Source organism: Pyxicephalus adspersus, chromosome 5 (assembly GCF_032062135.1).
Source record: "Pyxicephalus adspersus chromosome 5, UCB_Pads_2.0, whole genome shotgun sequence".
Classification (NCBI taxonomy): domain Eukaryota; kingdom Metazoa; phylum Chordata; class Amphibia; order Anura; family Pyxicephalidae; genus Pyxicephalus; species Pyxicephalus adspersus.
This window is the reverse complement of record NC_092862.1, coordinates 133,072,634-133,096,793: the sequence shown is the minus strand read 5'-3', so window position 1 is coordinate 133,096,793 and position 24,160 is coordinate 133,072,634. Positions and strand designations below refer to the sequence as shown.

The window sequence follows — 24,160 nt, the reverse complement described above, 5'->3', positions numbered from 1 at the left end:
TAGCTGGCAACATTATTTAATTTAAAGTCAGGGTTCAGATACATTGATGACATACATTTTAATTTTTAAAGTACTCCAAAAACCATGTTCAAAGCGAAGTACATGAAAAATACAATTGTAGAATGTGAAGATACTACAGTAGATTCTCAGTGACTGCAGGTGGGCTACATGCATTGGTTATAGACTGGGGGCATGCTATAAGAGACAGTCATAGGCTAAGGATGTATTGCAGGTGATGGTTATAGACCGGAGTCTTGTTACAGGGGACAGTCAAAGGCTATGGATATGCCACATGAGTGGTAGGAAACCAAATATATGTATAAGGGACTGTTGGACATCATTGTCATTGTACCTTGTTTAAATTACCAGTGATCCCACATTGATACTTCCTACTGCATCCTTAAAAATAACAGTTACAGTAAATATACAAAGAAGAAGGGAAGTGCAGAACAGAAAATAAAGAAAAAATATGGGCAAATATGTAAACCAAACCAAAACTAAAAAATTATCAAAAGTGATGGCAAATTTGATTTCCTTTATTGGCTCTAAGTAGCATTAGGTAATGAAGACACAGGGTATTGGGTTCAACATGACAAAAGCCATAGGATAAGTACCGTAGTACCACAGATTAGATACTGGGGTTTACAAACGTTTGTACGAGTTTACTACTGTGTATGTCTTCCTGTCTGTTGACTTCTGTTTCTTGTTTTCCTTCTTTTGGAATCAAAGAGAAAGAATGTGAAGTTATCAGACGGTAAAGGTCTAAGCAATTCTTTGCTGAGATTTCCCTGCAGTCACCAGTAATAATAACCCTGTGCATCGGGAACTATAAAATGTACTTATGTCAGGAGTCCTGGCCAGCATTCTTGCCTTTGCCGCACTAGGTCCCAGGTTCAAATCTTGGTTGGGGGGCTATCTACAAAGAGTTTGTATGTTCTGGGCACTCCAAAAAAACATGTAGTTAGGTTCGTTGGCTTCTCTTCAAAAATTGACCCTAATGACTTTGTAGGGACGTTAGATCATGAGCGCCTTTGAGGGACAGCTTTTGATATATGGACTTTGTAAAGTGCTGTGTAATGTGTCAATATATCCATCCTGTCCTTGGTGCTCTCTTCAGCGCTGCCCTAATAACTTCATAAACTGTAAAAGATTACTCCACGCACCATCGGCACAACTGGGGCAGCCATAACGCTCCAAAAAATGGGTGAGTGCTATATTATTACAAGATAATATTAATATTAATAATAATAGTGAAGAACTGCAAATACATTCTTTAATCCCTGATTTGCAGAGGGTTAGAGCTATGGCAATTGTTTAAAAACCAAATTACTGACTTCAGTAATGATTTACAATGATTCATCATCTCCTTGAAGCCAAATGTGTGAGCAATTACAGAGAGATGGAATTCCTATTGAGAAACAGAAAATCCAGATGTGAAACTAATGGGACCTGGGTAGCAAATGTGCCTAATAATTATATTGCAGCAAATGACTGTTGAAAAGTAGGCCAGTCAACTTTTTTTACATATATTTAAATATTTTTTTTTTTTTTTGCAGATTCTGAGCCCATCAATTGCCCACTAACCTGGATCCCGTATGCTGGTTATTGTTATTTTCTCCATAAAGAAACAAAAAATTGGCAGGACGCCATGGTGTCTTGCAGGAAACAAGAAGGAGATCTTGCAAGTCTGCATAATGTACAGGAATCAAGCTTTGCTAATTCTAACTTTGAGTTTGGTGAGTTAAACTGGACTGTGAGCTATTATTCTGTCAAGGAGAATATTATATTTTATTACATTTCTGAGAACAGACTTGGTTGTTTTGGGGATTTTTGGGTGGATTTGGTGCCAAAAATCAGCACACATGCCCAACAAAATAATTTATGACATCAAAACTAGTAATTCTCACTTTGTGACCTTTAGTGTAGTTCTTATACATTATAAAACCTTGGTGCCGAACATGTTCTACTTGGCCAGTGGAAGACAGATTGTATATTTAGGCTACATTACCTTGTCAGAAGACATTGGGGGTATTGAGCACCAGCTAGAAGTGATTGTGTTTTACCTTAGGTTCCTGGTAACTAAAACTACTGGCAAAACTCCATTATCTTATATGTAGGCTTGAATCAAAGGGATGAAACAGTTAACACTTTTTATTCTTCTAACACCATTGTGCGAAATGAGAATAAATACCCTGTGCCAAATAACTCATGCCAACACTTCCCAAGGCCATCTAAGATGCTGAACATTTGGCTTTTTTTGATTTCTTTGCTAAATATATTAAAAGAAGTTTTTCCAAATATAATAAATTCAGTTACCCTGGTGCCATGCATTACAATTGATAAACTATTAAACATTCTCTTGTAGAAGACGCAGAACATGTTTGGCTTGGACTGAATGATTTGAAGACACAAATGTTTTTCGAGTGGAGCGATGGTACCCCAGTGACCTATACGGTGTGGCAGAAAGGAGAACCCTCGCATATGGATAACAGACAAGAGGACTGTGTCGCTTTAAACACAGCGGTGTGTTATTGGCGGGCAGAATCAAAACAATTAGTTTTAAAATATGCAAAGCAAATGAGTTTTGTTCCTTTTTTGCTTTATTTTGCTTGATTTTCTCATCTATATTTAATTATGCCAAGTCATCGTTTAGCACAGATCACCTAAATCCGAGAGCATAGGTAGTTATTAGGGGTACTTCCTAATCATATGAATGTTTTCCAACCAAGATGCCCGTTGCTTGCTTGAGACAATCTGATTCTGCCCACAATGCTCTCCTTGTATTCTTCACTATGAGAACACATGTACTTTTTGAGATCTTTAAAACAGGACTACAACTAAAAACTAAAAAATTGAGACCCGGCGGGTCGTTAATTGCAAAAGAGACAGGCAATTTCCCTTTTACAGTAAAAAAAAAAAATGTACTTGCCTGATTTCAATTTTTTAAATACACTCACCTGTTCCGATTCTATCCTGGGCACCTCCATCTCCTTCTTTAGTGTTCCTTTCTTTTCTTCCATGTGTCTTCATCTTCAGCCATCTTGATTGTCCAGGCAGATAGAAAAGTATGTTTTATTGCAGAAGGCTCTTTGCCTGTCTTTTTCTGCAATAGAGACCTGTCAGATTGCTAATTTTTGCAGCAAACCTAAAATTCTGCTTTAACATAGGAAAGCTTTATTAGGAAGGCTTAATAAAAATTCCTACAACATTATTATTTTGGCCACATAGAACCTGATTTATGAAAGCTCTTCAAGGCTGTGGGGGATATACTTTCATCAGTGAAGCTGGGTGATCTAGCAAGCCTGAAATCAATTTCTTCAAACTGATTTGCTATTTGCTAGCCAATGTTTTGAATCCTGAACCAGATCCATTCCAGGTTTGCAGGATCACCGAGCTTCACTGATGAAGGTGTATCCTCTCCAGCCTTGGCCAGCTTTCATAAATCAGGCCCAAAGTGTGAATTCACCTCTCATTGGTGATGACTGTAATACTGGGTGACACTGGAGGAAAATTAAAGTGAATGAAAGTGGAGAAGTATTGCTGACAAAGAGGCCTAAAATGCCAATTCATGAGAAAAAATCATGTTAAAAAACCACATTACTTTTCTATTGTGTTATTTTTATTCAGTAGTTCAATATGTAAAATGCTATGTTGTCGTATGATTTATCATTCTACTTAGTTAAATTCATCAAATAGATGATCCCTAGGTCCTAATAGCATATGGGGTGTGAGTGTGGCCACTGCAGTCTTTCCAATTTGATGGGGGTCATTGGACAAAGAGTGGGGTGTCTTACCTGGGGCACTACATTGTCTAAAAGCTGTCCGGTATTATGTATTTAACTTTGTAAAAATAAGTTGTAGGATCTGTTTTTTATATGGGGTCTACTTATAAGTAAGTGGTGTTACCCAGTTAAAAAATCATAAGTATTCCAGTATACAATAAATCTGAAATTCCATGATGGAGAATCTTCCATGTCCATGTGTTTGAATGGCAGTAATTGATTCTCCACCAGGTAATGCATTAACATACATAGCTGTGTATTTAGTTTAAAGGACATCACAATAAAATGCACCAAGAAATGTGTGTGGACAATGTGTAACAAGCTGAATTCCACAAAAGATAATGGGATATTACCAATCTTTGTGGTGCAGTGATGCAGGTGCTTCAGGGTTCCATTTAGAATGGCAGCAACACGTATACTATACGCCATTGCCCATTAATGTAACAAGGCCCAACTTCAGTGTTTTTGGATTGATAGATTTTTATTAGGGAAAGAAGACAATTAGGGCTGATTTAATAAAAGAGAATAGGAACATACCCCCAGAAATTGTATTGTTTATTATATTATTTATATATATATATTAATATTATTTTATTATTTTAAAAAAATTGGGAATTCAAAAAGAATACAAGTTGGCAAATTCATTGACTTTTTGACTAGGACAACAATCTCTATCTAGAAAAGTATTTACGATAAACATTATTCCTTTAAAATATATAAACCTGGAATATTATTATTTTTTTCATCTTTTATATTCAGGTTGGTCAGTGGACAGATCAGTCATGCGAGAAGAAGTTCCCATATTTGTGCAAGAGGAAACCATTGCCGTTTGATCCCGACCGAGGGTCAAAAGTTGAGCTTGGCTGCAGTACGGTAAATCATTGAATTTTATAATATAATTATTTGTAAATTTCCCCAGTTGATTTAGGTTAGTGGTCACCAACCTTTTCGAAGTGGCGGACCGCTAAATTTACCGGCTCCGTGCATGCGCAGGGAGCCATGTGCTACTCAAATGTGAAGACACTCCCCCTTTAGTGATGTCATGATGCCAGAGCCCGCCCATTCTCCATAGACACAACCCGCCCATTTTCCTGAGCCTGTGATGTGTACGGGGGACATGGTCCGCAGCTTTGGCCGGTGCGTCCCCCCCAAGGGGTCCTTCTCCTGAAGCCACAGACTACTAAAATTTTCTCAATGACCACTAGGTCAGCCTGACCATGTCAAAGATGTAATGAAATGATGGTAGAAAAGTGTCTTGCCATACCTGTTCAAGCCAGGAGCACCCCCAGATGGCAGGTCCAGAAAGCAAGTGATCGTACATGGCTTCCAGCAGCTGGAATCTTTACACACACTGGATTTGACAGCATGTTGCACTAAGCAGTACTAAGTCACTCACTGCCGTCCCCATTCGTTCTCTATTAGGCTGCCATGGGTAGGAGGCAGGTACTTGGGGTAACAGTTTGCTGATACAGGGAAGCCGTAACCACACTGCAACTCCACTGCCAGTCTCAGATCATAGGGATCATCCAGGCAAACAGCTACTGTAATTACACAAATGAAATACATATATGGGATAATTCCTTTGTGCCTGGTCCATTTGGCCAGAATCCGGGTCAGAATCTGGAAAAGCCAAACGGATAACACACTGGCAGATCAGCAGAAAACACCTTGAGGATCTGTCAACCTAAGAATGGAGATAGAGAGGTTTAAAAATCCAAAAGTATTACAGGATTGAATTCCGGAAACAATCTACTCCTTGGCTGCAGCAAATACCCCAAATTCCCTTTCAGCTGTGCACAACCAATGTCTGTGCAGGGGATGCCGGGAAATGAGGAAACTTCAAGGCTAAAGGGAGGCTGGTAATGCTGCAGCTTTGTAAACAGACAATCTGTGGGCAGAGGTTTAGAACAAATGGGGCTTGTTGCAAATATGTGAAGTGAAGGCCACAAATGTTCTATCGATTGGAGCTCTGGAGAAGGTGGCATCTTGGGAAATCACTCAGTTTACTCTTCCCCAAAACCAGCCCTGGCAATAGGCTCTGTAAAGTTATATAATAATATAAAATAAATATATCATATTTATAAATATATCATATAGAACATTTTCATCAATTTAAAAAATTATATAAAACAGCATTAGAACAAATCATAGCAATATTTAGTTTGAATGGATTAGGAATGAGATCAGTCTTCAGCAGTAAATAAATATGACTCATTTCTGTGTTTTTGTTCCTTTAGGTCCGTGTACTAACCCATTGCACAATATGCAGGTCCACACCCAAACCATTTCCCTATTTGTGCCTTTTTTTCTTTTTTTGCGGTTTAGTTGTTAATAAACCAAAAATTAAAAAAAACACATATGAGAGCTATAAAAGCCTCTCATGATCAGACATCTTTTTTTTTGGGAAATAAGGGCAGAAAAGATTTTTCTTTGTTGCTTCTGAAATGGAATCAGATGGAGTGCAGGGTGACAGCTCTGACCTGATGATTTCAACTTAACTCATTTGAGAATCACTTGTCAAATCTGGGTTGTTTTTTTGCCAAGAGGCAATAATGCATAAAAGTCTTTGGTAAAGTTTGTTAAACTCCAAACGTAAAACGATCTCAAATAAGGCAACTATTCATTCATCAATTTGAAATTACAGCCATTAAAGGTACTGGGATTTGGCTTGGTTTTACCTATCGCATGAAACAGCACCTAAATTACTGAGGGTGCATTGCTACAAATACGCTGATAGGAAAATACAACAGAATGAGTAGAAAGATGACCTCTTTGGGATGCTGTTTTTCTTCCTCAGCCCAATCACAAAGCTGGGGATGAAGATAGGACATCTCTTAGTGGTGTCATCTGCCTGGCTATGCTGTGTGGCAAAGCTGTGTAAATTTCAGGAATAGATAGACATAAATACATATAGGTTGGCAAGTTTAACAGCTCTCATATAAGGTTTTTTTTATCTGTGTATTAAGCCATTTGGTTCATAGATTTGTTGGAGAGAGGAACACTGGCTACATTTATAACCAATCCAGATATAAACCAAGGTACTTACTTGGAGATAAAGGAAAATGCTTTGACTTGGGTATAAACCTAGGACATATGGGCCTTGCTTTTAAATTATTTTTTGGATGTTATTGTTGTCCACCAGTAGATGGTGCTGTGTCGTCATTTTAAGTGTGTAATAAATAATTGTTTTTTGTTTCAGATAGCAAAAGATTGTTACACACTTTACATGAGGGTATAGTGCCATCTACTGGTGTAACGCAAGTAAAAACCAAGATAATTTTTTTTTTATTTTTATTTGTGGGCGCAAAATCCTGGTTTATACTCAAGTATATACTTACCTATTAATAAATCACTGATTAGGAAGCTGTTTATTAATAAATATACATTGCTTTTTTCATGATCTCTTCATAGTTGTATCAGCGCAGCTACACCTGTAGCTAATTTGATCATGTATGGTAATTGTTCTCTCATGTTTACAGGGATGGAAGAGACACGGAATATATTGCTACTTTGTAGGTGAAGAATTATCCACATTTTCAGAAGCCAACTCCTCTTGCAATACGCATGCAGCTTTTTTGACGACGGTTGAGAACAGGTACTGCATATAATTTACCTAAATTCTATGCTTGGTAATCTACAGATTACATTTTGACTTGTTGTATTCTTTTAATTAGGCAATTGCATTATAAAGGGATGTAGATCATTGTATGACATGATTCTTGGCATTTGCAGATTTGAGCAGGCTTACTTAACAAGTCTGATCGGGCTTAGACCAGAGAAATATTTCTGGATAGGATTGTCGGACACGGAAGAGAGGGGGACTTTTAAATGGACCACCTATGAGAGGGTTTTATACAGTCACTGGGATGCTGATATGCCTGGTAAGTCACTCAATTTTTTGTCTCTCTGTATGAAGAATTTCTGTGAAACATGGTGGGTCAGAATAGGGGTGAAGCCTATACAAAAGCTCAAAATCATTTGGGATGCTGTTTTGATTTTATAGCCAACCCCGATATCACATGTTTGATGTGGTTCTGAATTTGTACAGAGGGAGCAGCACCAACTGCCCTGGGCTTACCTATCTCACCAGTGACCAGGTGACCAATATATCCATGGCAGGATGGAGAGAATTAGGAACAGAGCAAACATTCATTTACTGATGACTTCTTTGAAAAACCCCAAAATGGAAGAATGACCCACGAAAAAAATTAGCTCTGAGCCCTTCTTAATTAGTCCTGGTCAGGAGATGCTCAGAGCTGAGATCTTCTTGGGTCATTCCAAAAAAAATTGCAAGTGGAACCCTTTTCTTGTACAATATCTCTGCTTTAAGGGGTTTTAGTTTTAAATGTGTAGTTTATCATGTGCAAAATCTGAAAAAAATGGCTTTGAAAACAAAAAGGTTACCAGCAGACCTGGTCAGGCGCACCCTCATCCCTTCTCTACCAATCAAGTCTGCGCAGTGAGGGATGTGGCTGTTACTCAGCTTTGTGGAAACAAAGCACTGCAGCTTAAAGCAGCCAAGAACAGAAAGGAAGTTTAAATAATTTCCAAGTCCATAAAAAATTATACCATGCTAAGATATAGGACTATAAAAAAAAATATAAATTTGATTTCTATTGACCTTAAAAGGAAATGTTAAGGGAAAATTTTAATGTTGCAAATTTATAGCTTTTAATTTTCCATGTCAGTTGCCTGACTTCCATGTCACCCTCTTGCTTTACTGGCTTGGAACATCTGAACTTGCACTACTGGTTTCCTGGTTAGTGGGAGAAAGCGTTGAAGCCAGGGGGATCAGAATCACAGTCAGAGCGTTAGCATTTTTAGGAGAAGCTTAGCAATGGCAGCCCTAAGAAAAGGTTTTGGCTTTGTCAACGTTAACTTTTAATGTTTAAGGGCGAAAACAAGGTTGTGTTGTGATGAGAACAGCGAACAAAGGTGGATTGTGGGATGTCATTATCTGTGATGAGAAAGCTAAGTTTGTCTGCAAGAAGTTGGCAGAAGGAGTGACACCGCCACCAATCCCAAAAACAACACCGGAGCCAAAGTGCCCAACGGGATGGTGGACGAATCACCATCTAAGTTCATGCTTCAAAGTAAGTAGGAGAATTTTATTTGTTGTATATGCATTTCTGTGTTGTGCCTCATCACCTCACTTCCTGATCAATTTGAGAAAGGCAGTCTAAAAGCAAACAGTCCAGCTGTTCTTTCTATATAGAAAGGCCATAATGTTCTGCAATTTACCATGTACCTTTTTTGTAATCACCAGTATTATTCCAGACCAGACGGAGACAAGAAGACATGGTCTGAAGCTCGGGATTTTTGCAAAGCAGTAGGTGGAGATTTGCTAAGTATAAACAACAAAGAGGAGCAAGATGTTGTGTTTTCAATGACGTTGTGAGTAGTGGTATCTGCAGTTTAGTATCTTTTTTTTATATAGAAGTGTATTTTCCAAGATACTGGAGATATGGTGGTTGAATAGCCCTGATCAAAGTCAACTCCACCATGGATCAGAGCTATTCTAACCTCATAATTTGAGCAATCTGAGTCAAATCTGATCTGACATATACCTGTCATTGGTGGATATGGTAGGTCACCAGACAATGACAGCTGTCATCACCTGGTAGCCAGATTGGCTGAGCCCTACTATACCTTTCAATGATCAGTATAGTAGGGATCAGACAAAAAAACAGATTCTGACTTAGAATTTCCAACTGAATTTGATCCAATTGTTGTGTTCCAAACACTTCTGATGTTATTTTCCAGGTACAAGCTCACAGAGTCAGGTTCTTCAAACCTATGCAGACCTAGGGGCCCAAATATATTGTGTCACATGTCAGGATAACCCCAAAGATTGGTTAGGTTACTTCCATACCCTTACACATTGTGGTAGTTACACGCGTATTGACTTTTATACAGCTTTGAATAACATGTTGCAGCTATACAAATGCATAATAAATAAATCTTTTTCTTCTAGACATCCTGAATGGAGTTTTTTTTTCAGCAGTAGGCTGAAATAACATACAACAAAATAAAGGTTCCAATGAATATACTTTATCAAATCTCTAAACGCAGCTTCTGACCAATGGAGGTTCTGCGGGGCATTCCACCATTTTCTAGGTCTAGCATTCCCCACAGAAGATGTTTGAGTGATGTTTTCTCAAAATATCTTCTGCATGCACAAAATTTGGGTGCCAGTGACTTCTTATCACTTGGTCACTTATCCTGAACAGTGCATAGCGTATTGGTAAAGTTTTTTCTAGTGTAGTGGAACTATATTTTTAAAAGAGTGGCCAGCCAGTTCTAGGTGGAGTGGTGGCATCACTATGGTTTACCACTGTCTCCTGGCATAGCTGGGCACTCAAGATCCCATTTTGCCCTGTGATGGGCTAGAAGAATTGTCCAAGTTTTTCAATTCAGAAAATCAAGTTGCAAGCTACTTGTAACTTGGAGGGCCACATTTCAACGGAAGGTCTGGTTTTATGTCAAAGTTGAATGTAAGATTCTCCTTTGAAAGTTTTTATCTACCTGTAATCAGAAAAATTTGGGTAGTGTTTAATTAGAGCAGCAGATCAGATGATCAGGGGATACTTGAAGGTCTATTACTGGATCAGAATCTATTAGAACCCCCCTGAGATGTGATAGAACATTAGAGTAACTGTACAATTATTTTTAGTGCAGTTATCTAATTAACCAATTGAGTTGTATTAACAAAATACATTAAATAAAGTAAATTCAAATTGGGAGCCTCAGTTAATGTTCACATTAAACACCAGAATAAGAAAACATATGAACAGTCTATTAGCGCTAGACAAGCTGTATAGAATATGTCTGTAATTGCTGATCTTCGTGTAATAAGTGTTTAGAGCTTTATACCATGGAGGAACCCTTAAAATAACTTTCAGGTCTTTGGGTAGCCCCTTTTATATCCACAGCTCACAGTACATTAGTGTGTTGGGCCTTACAGATAAATAACGAAGACCTTGGTGTCAGCTAAACTGACATGAGAAGAACAAATTGCTTATTGTTCAAGGAACCCATTGCAACCACTGAAGGAAACCTAGATGAGATGCACTGGTCTAGAGTTTGCTCCAAATCTTGGTTTAAGATAAATGAGGCTCTGGGCAAATATGAAGCAATATTGGGGCCCTGGAGAAGGTATGAACCCTGGAAACTTCTAGGAATGCACAACACGACAAGGCAGATGAGCTACAACAGGAAATTACCACATTGGGTTCTTGACCTGTCGGCTAAGAAGAGGAAGCTGAAGATGCAGCCGGATAATTTTTATCAAAATAATTTTTAGTGAGTTGCATTTGATAAGCCAATCATCAAAAATGAATCCATTAGAAGACTTTTGGAAAGGGGTAGAACATGAGAGCTTATATTAGTAGCTGACAAAGATTGTGTCCAGTCTTCGAATCTTTGTGTCCAAACTTCAACAATTTCAAAAAAAAGTTTGTGGAATGTAGAACTCATTCCATTACAATTAAATGTTGTGTTGAGAGCATAGAAAGACTTTTCTTTGTGTTAGGTTAGTGACCTAATAAGTGAATCTAAATGAAAATTATTTCCACAATGCTGTTTGAATTATGATTGTTGACTTCTTTCTGAATGTTTCCTTTAGCTAACCTATGAAAGTTGGGGCTATGGAGAACCCAACAACTACCAGGGCGTGGAACTGTGTGGAGAGCTACTCCTTAGTTGGAGAATGTTCTGGAATGATGTGAATTGCGAACATCCAGGAGACTGGATCTGTGAGCTGAAAAAAGGTATTTCTAAGGTTTAAAAATCTCTTACCATCTCCCAGAACTTCCATTTCTTGATTGTAACTCAATTTGTCATTTTGAGTTTTCTGGAAAGCCCACACCATGACCCAAGTACACCTTTGTTCAGATGCCACACTTCTTCCATCACTGTCCTCAGAAATACCCAGTGTTGGGTTTTGAGAAGCACATAGCATTCCCTCCTCCTTTGATACAGTGGTCAATCACCAAGCTATACCCCTGGCACTTGGTGCATAGGGATTTAGAAGAAGCAGGAGCTTTATATCATAGGTTGAGTCCAAACCTCTATTTGATTATAGAACTCTTATGTAAGTAACTCTTTAAGACCAGGGCATTTCAGATGTATGTACAAAACTCTTCTTCATCAGGGTTTTAAGAGCTATTTGGAATTACTTGAAAAAGTTTAACATTTTAGGAATAATGTTGCTCATTTCTGCTCAAATAAGCCTCAGCAGATAGTTTGGAGGAGAGAGGGAGATGGGGATTAACCCTGTGTAGGAGCCGCCATGGTCTGAGACAAAGCTTACCCAGGGTTTAGGCTCTGAGGAATGCAATGACTGTTGAGTATGGCAAAGTACAAAATCATGTGTGGAGTTGGGCTTTTAAAATAATTTTTTTGCCATGTTACAATATATAATATAAAATTTGGGGCAAACAAAAATGTTTCTTTATAATACACTGATTTTAACATACTTTCTTTCCCTCATCATCAGGCGCACCAGAGAATGCAGAACCCACAAGCTCACCATATCCTGGTAAGAACATTTTACAAGATCCATTGAAAAAAAACAGTATATAAAAGGGGCCAAAACATTGTAAACGTAAAAAATATTGTTTGAAGTGTAAAGCAAAATTGCCAAATTGTTATTTTTATTATTATATATTTATGTTTGTAACATATGTATGTTAGATAGATGGATCCTATTCCTTGTTCTGATGGCCCTTATCACAAGGACAGAAAGGATTCCAAAATAGTGTCACCAGAACAAGAGGGGAAGGAAAATTATCCATAGTTGATATCTGTTCCAGTGACATTTAAGTTAAGACATTCTGCTTGCGTTGCAGAGACTTCATCTAACTTAGGGTTCTATATATAAATGATTCATTGTGCGATTCTCACAGTTAATATTTGCTGGGCATTCGTTTGCCTGTATTTCACAGCATTTCGCTCGCATTGTAAAATGGATTTACCATATCCACCTATTATCAAAAAGAACCTGCTTATCAGGATACAGCATGAATGAGATTTTAAAATTTTATAAAATATTTGCCCATGAGATTTGAATTCAAGATTTGGGCAACAGTATAAAACAAATAGAAACAGTGAAACAAGATTCACCTGTCACATTAAAAAAAAAATTACCTACTAGCCTCCACATTACGTATATTTTTGAAAAATGTAAAATACAGACTGATAATTGTCTAGCAAACATATGCTGTGTGGATCACAAAGCAAATTTAAGCAGATCCCATTCTATCAAAGAGAAATGAACTGAGATCCACTTTTTACATCTCCCTTGTTAAAATGCAGGTTGGAAAATAAAATTTCAAAACCACCTGTAAACGAAAAAGCTATATAATATATCTGTCTTTGGCTTCCATGTGCAGGGGTTAACATTGACTTCCTACCAACAAGATCCTGGGGAAGGCCGCACTAAAAATCTTGCAAGCCGCATGACTAGGGTAGTGCCGATGCCATGCCCCCAGCTCTTGCTTTCATTCCCCTCCGCCGCTTCATCGTTCCTGCCGCACGATGAATGACTTCGTAACATCTTCCCTCCCCCTTAATTTAAAACCAAAAGCCAAACCTGCCACCAATCTGTTCACCACCGACACTGACGCCCCTTCTGTAAATTCTTTAGCCAACAAACACAAGACCCCTTGCAATGGCTGTTCCATGGCCTCCCTTCCCAACTGTGCCTGCAATTCTTGCCACTCGGACCATACCGCCTCCTACGCCACACCGAACTGCCCGCCGGCCCTATCAAAAGAAAATAATTTAAGTAATGTATGACCAAGTCTTTTTCTGCCACAAATCCAACCACCTATTCCAGAAAAGTACTGAACTGCTCAAACAAAGCGCACGAAATGGAAAAACCCCCGGCCAGGCACCTGTCAACATAATATTTCCCCTCCCACTTACAGCCCAACAACCGCACGCAATCAGGGTAAACAGGCAAGAGCTGGAAGGCGGCCCCCAATATCTGCTTTGGCCAGCAACGCCCCGGCCCATATCTCCCCACCCACTTGATCGCCGCGTCAAAGGAAGTGTAATCCACCGCACACACGTCAGGATCAATGCAATCATTCACCGAAACCCTTTTTGGAAATGATAAATGATTGATCATCCTAAACTTCCCTATTTCTTACTTAGGTACTAAGCCCAATGGGGAAATAACCAAACCTTCTAACGGCGGGTAAGAAAAGGGGCTGCTCATCCTACCCAAACTCGGCGTCGCCCCCTTTTCCAGCCCCTTCCCCATTCCTTCCAGAACCCTGCTTGAAGCATCTAGCCAACCCGTGGTTCCCCCCACAGCCTGAACATTCGTGGCGAAAACGACACCCTCCCCCAAACTTGCAACTCCCTTCATTGTACAGCCAACACACCCCTTTTTTCTTATTTCCAACCTGCGCTCCCCCTGCCTGAGCCCCCCCAACTCTTCCTTGAAAGGGCTGTCCCCCGCTTGCCTGCCCAGAGACATCAACCTCATCCACAAACCTATGTCCTTATGATCCCACCTCAACGATGGCCTCACTGCCTTTCTCTGCCTAAACTTTTCATCACAGCGCAGCCAACACCCCCCCCCTCCCGTATTGCCTATAGGCTTCCCGCACTGTATCTAAATAACAGAACAGTGCAGAACACTGTTCCGGTTGCTTTTCACTAATTACTCCTGCTAAAATACTAAACGCCTGCAGCCAATTCAAGAAAGTGCGAGGAATTAGCCTGTGCCTCCGTTGTTCACTCTCGTCTTTTCTCCCTTAACCCCCGACCCCTCTGTCCAAATTAAAACGTTCCAGCGGCAATAAGGAAAATATGTCTACATATTCCCCTCTCAAAATTTTCTCCCACACTTCTTCTTTCAAATAAACTCCCAATGGCCCCTTAAAACATACATAAACTTCCCCCCAGACTGCATCTCTAATTAGGTCTTTAGGTCCTTCCTCCCTGACTATGCGCTGCCCTGGCCGATCTGCGCCCGACAGCCTGGCCAGGAGGGTCCCTAGAGGGGCTTCCATGATGGCTCTGAGTTCTACGAAAGGGTTCTGGACTCAGGCGCACGCGGGCTCTACTCCTCCGAGGCCATAACCCTTCGACTCTAACTATTGGGGAACACCCTTTTGCACCCCTCACTGCTTTTGCGACCCCAGCCTGCAGCCAAGCTTCACCATGTGAAGCCGCTGCATCCCTAAGCTGCCTCATTAATGCGTCAAAAGACTCCATTAATCCTACCTGCTTCCTTCCCCAATTTTCTTCCTGTAAAAACTGTGACGACTTCCGACACAGCCCCCTTATATCCATATCCTTACTCAACCCATCCTTTTCCACTTTCCTATCCTCTTTCACTCCTCCCAATGCATCTTTCAAATCTTTAACTCTTTCTCCACCTTCTCCTCTAACTCCCCCCTTTCTCCCTTCACTGGGCAGCCCCTTACACTCCTGTCATGAAGGCCCTGCTCCTATTCTGCTATGGGCCTTTCTGCAGTGTTGCAAAATTTGAAGTTCACTACATTTCTCGCATCTTCTTAGAAGGTGAATGAATTCACCTTGTATATGTGCTGCTGGCAGATTTCACAGGCTAAGCTAAGTGAACTATCCAGCTTTTTCTACCTATGATAATTGTTATTCTGCATTTCATTTAAAATACAGCCCTTGCACTTTTGCATATTAAAGATCAAATACATCCAAAACTTCTTTTGTTTTGGATAGTGTGGTGTCAAGCTTCTCTAACTTCCCGCGTTTCCATTTGTGAGATGTTCCGAGCGGGTAGTAGATTAAACGTCATTGGGCTTCGACTGAGAACATCTAGAGCAGAAAATAGTACTGTACTGTACAGATGTCTGCAATGAAGCTGTATTGCATTAAGGGCTGTATTTTATGTTTTATTTTATTTTTCTGATTTTATCATTTTACTTTTACAGAGCTTATTATGACCACGGATGGTTGGTTGGTCAAGGGTGACAGGCAGTATTATGTGGGCAATGATGAAGTGACCATGGAAAAAGCACGGGATTTCTGCAAGAATAAATATGGTGACCTGGTGACAATTAATGATGAAGAACAAAGAAAATTTCTGTGGCGATTTGTAAGAATTCTTTAAATAATATTTAAAAACTTTGAATAACCCTAGTAAGTTTTAACCTAAACCCTGTTGAAGCTTGCAAAGGTCTTAGGACTCTCTCTCTAAAGGTGTGGAGATGTTAAGGTCCAAATCTCCACCTTTACCTGCCTTTCTCTATCTTGAATCTCACACCATCCCTGGGAATGGATCAAAACTGAAAGTGATTGGGTGGGGATTCTGTCCCTGTGCACACCTCAAATATATATATATATATACCAGCGTGTTTGTAACTTCCAGCCATCCTACCCACCACTCTAACTATATGGCTTTATATTGGTTTATTTTTATTTTGAGTCTATGGAATTTTTGAGTTAGATGTGAAAAACTTTTATCTACGCCATTCTCTTTTTAGATTTTAATGAACGGTACAAGTACATCATATTACATTGGCTTGTATTTATCCTTGGACAAACAGTTTAGGTAAGTCCCCATGACCTAAGCCACCTTACTGAAATATACAAATGTTATTGGTTTGAATATTATCTAATGGTACCCAGAAATTGGTATAACTTTAACATCAGGAAACAATCAATGGGGAACTGAGGCAGGTAGGTACTACCCAGATCAAAATAATGAGATCTTTTCAGGTTTGGTTTCGCAGAGACTCACAGAGACTCTCCAACTTCAGTAAAAAGTACTAGTTAGGTTAGTGTTTGTCTTAGAGAAAGGTTAGGGTAGGAAGGTAAGTTAGAACAAGACCTATACCAAGACTTAAGGCAAGCATAAACTAAATGACAGTTGGAGGAAGGGCGGAATTCCTTATCTTTACCCTCTTTTCCAGTCTCCTAATTCCCCTGGGCAGACTGTTGGTGCACCGATAGCAGCTGACACACTAAACCCACAGAAAGTGATGCTGGGTGTCAAAAAGTTTGAAAGAGAAGCGCTCTCTAGTGGTGGAGAGGACTGGGGCAGCTCAGCGAGTATTATAATGATGTAGTGATGTAATACCTGCTTTTTTTTTCAATTTTATCTAGCACTGATATTTTATTGGTTAATGTAAGGCCAGCCATTGTAATGCATTTTTTGTGGTTTGTTGAGGACATAAATCCATTGTATTATTCCCATGCCCTTGCACATTATGCATACAGTATATAGACATTCTAATGCTTCAAAATTATCATAGAACTGTTTGAATAGTTGTCAAGACTCTGAAATGTACATTTTTGTGTTCTTTAGATGGCTGGATGGTTCTCCTGTTGATTATGTTTCATGGTCAGTACATGAACCCAACTTTTCTAACAATGAAGAGAATTGTGTCGTTATGAGAAGAAACATAGGTACAGTAAATGCTCTGTGTGTCATTATTAATCAATTCTTAATCCATTTCAGTATATGTGGTGTCAAAACAACAGGGTTTTTCAAATAAAAGACTCTAAATATGAAGGGCTGTTTAAAGATATATCTGTGATTACCATGAAGGGTCTAAAAATATCTGAATCATCACCTGATGTTTTATATATCTTGTTTATTCCATCAAGGAGTAGTCCCTACTAAAATTACCAACTCTTTTGATTTCACCTTAAATATCTGGGTGTCCATATCCACCTTTATCTGTTCAGGCTCCTCCTGTTGTAGTTTGCATGAAATATTAATAATATAAAGCCAACAGAGAGAGGGAGAACTCCCCATAATGACCACGGTAGACCCAGGACCCAGCACAGTTAGAGTGATTTAATGTTTCAGCATCCATCAGAAATTGAAGTAGAATTCTTGGACTATCACTTAAAAAGCAATAAGGCTGTCAGCCTGGCAATGCAAAATGAACAATTACTTCATTTGGGTAGATCCAAAAGTAAAGAGTGGTTTGCCTGGCAATGGGTATTCATACAAAGTGACTTAATAATATCACAAAGAGTATTTCAAGGCCATTAAAATTTTGTATTTTTTCGAAACATGTCATTTGCAGTTTATACATTTATATTCCAGGTGTATTATTAGGAGTTTGATGTGTTTCCAATCATAGGAGATATAAAATGTCCCATAGTTGGCCCTGTAGCACCAGATCCATTATCCATAGCCTTTCACTATAGAACATGTAAAATATTAGGCCTGACCAAACCTTCCCTACCTTGACCCTACCTGTTAGTTAGTAAGGTCATTTATCTTAATAAGCACCAATCGGGAAACTAAAGATGCAAGACAAACCTCAACCTCAAGTTGCCTTTCCATATCAGTTTAGCCCCTGAATTTTGTAGATCTACCAATAATTCATACACTGACCTTGTTTATGTATTTATGCTTTTTTCATGTTTCGGGTTCATTTTTGGCCTGTAGATAATTTTATTGTTTAATTCCTTTTGAATTTTAAACAGGAAAGTGGAATGACATAAACTGTGGTACTCCAAACTCATATATTTGTGAAAGGAAAACCAATAACATAAATACAACATTGGCTCCGACTGTTCCTACACCACTTGGAGGGTGCCCAGCAGAATGGATTGCATTTGAAAGGAAGGTAATCTGTGAAGGTTTGTTCTTAGTTTCTGTAGTTTATTGCAATTTTGTCAAAGTTACACAATGAGTAGGAAAAGTGCATTTTTTTATTTGGAAGTTAATTGAAAATTCTCACCAAAATTGCTAGGGAGATCAGAAAGCCTGTGGGATTATGTGGCTTCTCCATTACAGAGATTAGCTCCCTCCTAAAGAGTTGCCTATAGAACAGTAACACAGAAAATTATTACATTTTTAAAAAAGTTTTATTCATTTCCAATGCAAAATAAAGGAAAAAGTTGGTTTAAAATATACTAAAATTATTTCCTATAGAGGTTTTACATGGGACCAAAATAAAGGTCATCTAGGAGGAAATGGAAACAAAGTATTTTACCTAAAATAACAGTTCCTTACGTCTACAGAATATATTCACCCTGTCCACCAATCCCCTGTATATCTAAAGACTTATCTCCAAGCCATGGCACTCAGAATAGGTGCCTCTAAATGCAGTAGATAGAAGTGAGAGGATAGATAGACCTTTTCTGCCCTCAGATCACAATTTGGAATTTAAGCTCTCCAAATTCAGGTTCTAAGTTTGTATACCCCAACCAATGACAAGGATAACATACAACTCAGCTAATTAGTTAAGCCAATAAACAAATAATGACCTTCAAATCTAGACCATTTAAACCATTTGTTTAAAAAAATTAAATCCTGGCTCTAAATTTCTGATTTTGACCAGATCTCTTGACCCATCTGACCAGATTCGATCCAACTCAGATTTTTTATCTTACCTCTAGCAGTAGACTAACTGGCACATTGTCTGTTTTAGTGTTATAAAATATTTGGCAAAGACGAGGATGTTCTTGTGGACTGGCAAGCTGGAAGATCAGCATGTCAACAGTTAGGAGGAAATCTGGCCAGCATACCCAATGACTTGGTACAAGGTAATAAAAAAACAGGGCTTTGTTGAGGGATTGCCTCTATGTTCCTGTCTGGTGATTCACAATGACATATCTTGTCTCACACACACAAAACATTCACCTTGCTGTTATTGGGTTGGACCCGTTTGCCTTCTTCTATAATTCTTCCTGCCACTAATGCCGTTGATTCAACAAAGTTCTTAAAACATTCCTTAGGGATTTTGTTTTATATTGACATGATAGCATCATGCCATTGCTGCAGATTTGTTGACTGCACATTCATGGTTCAAATATCTTGTTCCACCACATCCCAAATGTGCTTTAGTGAACTGAGATCCATTGAAAGCCACAATTCGAAATCTTGCTGTTCGAGGGCATCAATTTGTTTTAGATTTCGATAGAACCATGAGTGGCATTCAACACAATCCTGGTCAGGTTTTTATTGCTGTGTGTCCCCATCAGGAAGAATTAATTTATCCAACTGCCCTAGTCCACAAGAAATGAATGTAAGGGGAATACACAAAATGTTGAGTTGTCACCAGAACAAGAATAGAAAATAAATCACTCAATGGGGACAACTATGTCTAAGAATTGCTTCACATTGGAAAGATATCCTCTCACTTCCTATTAGATAGAACCTCCTTTTTGAGATGCAGATGGTAAACATAAAAAGGAATTTAGTTTTACCCTCCCTATCTTAAATGATTTGGCTTTATCGATCATGCCCATTTGTCCATAGTATCTATGTGACACAATCCTCATTTCTAATATGTCAAATTTTTTTCTAGATTTCATTACTTACAATATAAAAGATTTAAAAAATTCTGTCTGGATTGGACTGAATGATATCAGCTCAGATAACAAATATCGATGGACGGACCAGACTGGCGTGTATTATACTAACTGGGCCAAAGGTTATCCACTCTCGGGGCATTATTATTATGATCGTGACAGTTCGATGAATGAACATGAGGAGAATGTAAGTTGCAACCAAGGCTTAATAACACAGCTTCTTTGTCCTAGGTTTTGGGATTTTATTGGATGGTTATAGGGCAAAAAATATTATGAATTATTTCAAAGCGAATGTAACAGTACCATCAACCAGTAGTGGAGCTATGAGTTACCCTGTGGTGTGACATCTGAAGTAGGGATGAGGCTACTCGCGAAAATGTCCTCGAAGTTCCGATGGTTCAGCAAAATTTCACGAAACCATTGGAAATCACTATAGGAGGATTATAATGACTGCATTCATAATTACAGCTGTGGGAATCCTCCCTTCAGTTAAGCAAGCCCTCATTCTAACTTGTAGTGCCCAGGGATCTTTAACTGAGAGGAGGATTATTGCGGCTGCATTTATGAATGCAGCCGCGATAATTCTCCTTTCAGTGAGAGATCTACCACAGCTGCAATGAGAATGATGACAGTGTGTGATACCCGGCACTAGAGGTTCATTAACCTCTAGTGCCGTGGATCGCACATTGTTCCATAAAGCAGGATTTAAAAGAAAAATTAATTTAAAATTCGATCTTCGATAGTCCAATTTACACCGGCTGTTCTCACTTAAAATTCTGTGGGTGAGATCGGCCAAATTGGCCGCAAGATCATGTTTTAAATTCTCACTCACTCATAGGAACAACATCTAAATTTTACATTTCTTGAATAGATATAACAAAACACTTACATGAAATATTTATCACACCATGCAATAGCAATTTGCAAAGTTTACTAGGGTTTCCATGCAGCATAAGCCTTTTATGGGCTGGTATATGCTGCAAGTTAATAATATTCAACATGTTAACTATTTCTCTTAGACTGACTGTGTAGCTATAAAAATGGGAGATAACATGGAGGCTGGCACCTGGACCAATGAGGACTGTCAACTGACTAAGGGATACATTTGCCAAAAATCTGAAGGTAAGACTATTAAAAGTAAAAATATCATGGCAACCATCCCTTTAGTACTCCAGCTACACCTGTACTACACTAATTTATGTACATTTATTCTGCTAAAATAAAATTCCATATATAGGGACATCGCCCCTTCTTTTGGTATAGTAATAGCAGTACCAGTGGTTGAACCAAAGTTTTATATTAATTAAGTGTGAATCATCTGTCCAACAAATCCAAGCAGTTCAAGCAATCCACTCTGTCTTTTATGTCTCTTAACCTGACCCATAAGTCAAAACACTGAATTTCCATTCGCTTCTTCCATTTCACTTACTTCTCTGCAGTGGAGTCCGGGCCATCTGACCTTCTTCAGCAGTCTTGGGCTCTTAAGCTGCGTACACACGGCAAATTTTTCTCGCCCGATAATCGGTATCGGCCAATTATCGGGCGAAAATCTGCCGTGTGTACAGTCGGTCGTCGTACATCGTCCGACGACCGTCCTGGCGGATCCATGGACGATGGACGACGACCGATCCTAATGAAAGGGAAGGGGAGAGCGCGCAGCAGGGTGCCGCTCCTTCGCTCTCCCCCTCTCCTCTCCATAGAGCATGAACGGTGCTGTATGTACAGCATCGTTCATGCATCGTGCAGTCTTTTCTCGTTGGAAAGGATCGTGAAAGATCCTTTCCAACGAGAAAAATTGCAGGTGTGTACGCAGCTTTACTTCATTGTGTTCTCTACTTGATTATCTGTAAAGTTTATCCAAAATTAACACAAAGTTAACACAATATAAAAACATTTATTCAATGTGTATCTCTGGCCAGTTTACCCCAGTAGAGAAGCCTCCAATTAGGGATAATTTGCAATATGTTATAAAAACAATGGGGGTGGTTTACTTAAAAAATGTAGGCTGTCTACCAAAGTGAATTATCACCTTGCAATGAAAACCCAATCTCATGCATGGAAATGTAAGTAGAAATGCTCTTTTGCATATTGGTTGCCTAAAGCCAATGGAGCTTGATTTAATTTACTAAACTTGCAAGGGAATAATTCACTTTGCTATGTCAACTGCTTATATTCTTTAGTAAATCAATCCCAATGGGAATGAGAAAAAACATTTCCAAAATGTTGTAATTGGAACAGGTTAGAATATTTCCCCTCTAGTTCTGTTCTTGTGAAGAGTACATTTTGGATTTCCTATCACTTTCTTTTCTGGTTAAAATGATCACCAAAAGAGAGAGAAAGAGAATGACCCTTATTCTCTCTTATACTGTATAACAAATGATTAACTTTAAAACACATCAACCTTTGAAGCCAATATGTTGCCTTAGTATATTTAACACTTTTATATTATAGACTGAGAGGAAGGAGGGATGGAAGGCTTCCAATAACTGCTTAACCCTCTTGATTCCACTATATGACTTTATAGGTTCAACAGTAAAATGTCTCTTACTGTAAGAACCTAAGAGACGTTATATAAAAATCTCATTCTTGGCACTCAAGTACTTAAAAGAGCAACTGTGCACAAATTAAATGAAGTCATAAAATTATGGTGCCAAAAGCGAGTATGGACATCACTTTAACCTATATATATATATATATATATATATGTATAGTACAGCCCCAAAATATAGATAGAGATATCACAGGGGGATTGCTCGTAGTAACCGGACGCTTGCAGGGCAGATAAGAGGCAGCAGAGTTCGAATGTCTAAACTAACGGCAGTTAGGTTTAATTAATGTGGTGTTACAGCAAACTCTCCATAACTTTACAACAAAAGAAACAAACAGTAGCCCTGGGCATCTGGCGACCTCACTTGGTGCCTGTCTCTCTAACACATACACTCATTATCAACACTGTTAACTCAGTTTGTAGTATAGTTTGGGCACTGACTTTCCTGGAGCTCTGATCCCTTCTCATGCCTGGGACACATTGGCTCTCTCAGCATCTGGCTGATCTTCTTTTTAATTGCACCACAGTCCAGGTGAACATATCCCAGTCAGGACTGGCCAAGGAACCCACCCTTCACTTTCCTTGGCTGGCTCCAGGACCCTAAAGAACCTGGTTTTCTTCCCAAGAAACCTATACACACAAATGACCACTCCTTTCCCTAGAACCATTCACACAGGTAATACCTCATCAGGGGCGCCACATACCTGGCATCCAACACTATACCTGATATTTTAAGTGACACTCTGTCATAATATATATATATTGTGATATATGTAGTGATTTGACTGTTAATTATCATATCCTCTCTAGACCCTGCCCTGCCTGTTGTGACAACTGTGGCTCCATCATCAGACCAGCAGAAGTTTGGTAACGCCAGCTACAAGTTGCACAAAACAAAAATGACGTGGGATGAGGCACAGCAAACGTGTAAAAAATCAGATTACCACCTTGCCAGCATTCTAGAACCCTACACGGCTTCATTTCTAAAAGTGCAGCTACATACTTTTAAGGAACCTTTCTGGATTGGTCTTTACAGTAATAGTCAGGTTGGTACAGAATGCTGTGAATTATAAATGGAAAGGAAATGTAATATGCAACAAGACAAATCTGTTTCATAAAATCATGTTCTACATAAAAGAAATCAATCTGACAATACAAAGTGCAGGAACCCTACACATATAAAGTACAGAATAGGATACATAGCACAAGGTTCAGATGTGCATAACATACAGCAGATCAAGCAGAACAGTGCAGAGTATGTAGTGTACAACACAGTGCAATGGTCTGGAGTATCCAATATACAGCACAATGTACAATGTGTATGAGCAGTTTTGGAGTTTGCAGTAGTATAGAATATTTAAGAGTTTTAGTGTGCAGTACTCTGGATTATGTTAAGAACATCAGCACATACCAAATGCAAAATCCGGTATGTATTTTATAGTACTGTATACAAAATGCATCAGACAGAAACATGTAAAAGCACATTGGTTTAAAGCTTAGCACTTTGCAGTGTTAGGTCCCAGGTTCCAATCTTGGCCAATACATTACAGTTAGGTCA

General features: G+C 38.9%; 1 protein-coding gene across 1 annotated transcript in view; it reads left to right on the top strand.

Moving 5' to 3' along the window:
- Positions 1–24,160, top strand: part of LOC140332117 (macrophage mannose receptor 1-like) — a 43,192-nt gene that overhangs the window by 8,369 nt on the left and 10,663 nt on the right. Inside the window, 18 exon segments of the mRNA XM_072413412.1 lie at positions 1,557–1,736; positions 2,366–2,523; positions 4,542–4,655; positions 7,262–7,377; positions 7,515–7,663; positions 8,676–8,875; positions 9,049–9,176; positions 10,200–10,251; positions 11,407–11,551; positions 12,280–12,321; positions 15,710–15,873; positions 16,262–16,329; positions 17,086–17,186; positions 18,222–18,364; positions 19,172–19,286; positions 20,051–20,241; positions 21,074–21,176; positions 23,413–23,648. Of these exon segments, the coding sequence (XP_072269513.1) occupies positions 1,557–1,736; positions 2,366–2,523; positions 4,542–4,655; positions 7,262–7,377; positions 7,515–7,663; positions 8,676–8,875; positions 9,049–9,176; positions 10,200–10,251; positions 11,407–11,551; positions 12,280–12,321; positions 15,710–15,873; positions 16,262–16,329; positions 17,086–17,186; positions 18,222–18,364; positions 19,172–19,286; positions 20,051–20,241; positions 21,074–21,176; positions 23,413–23,648 (2,405 nt within the window).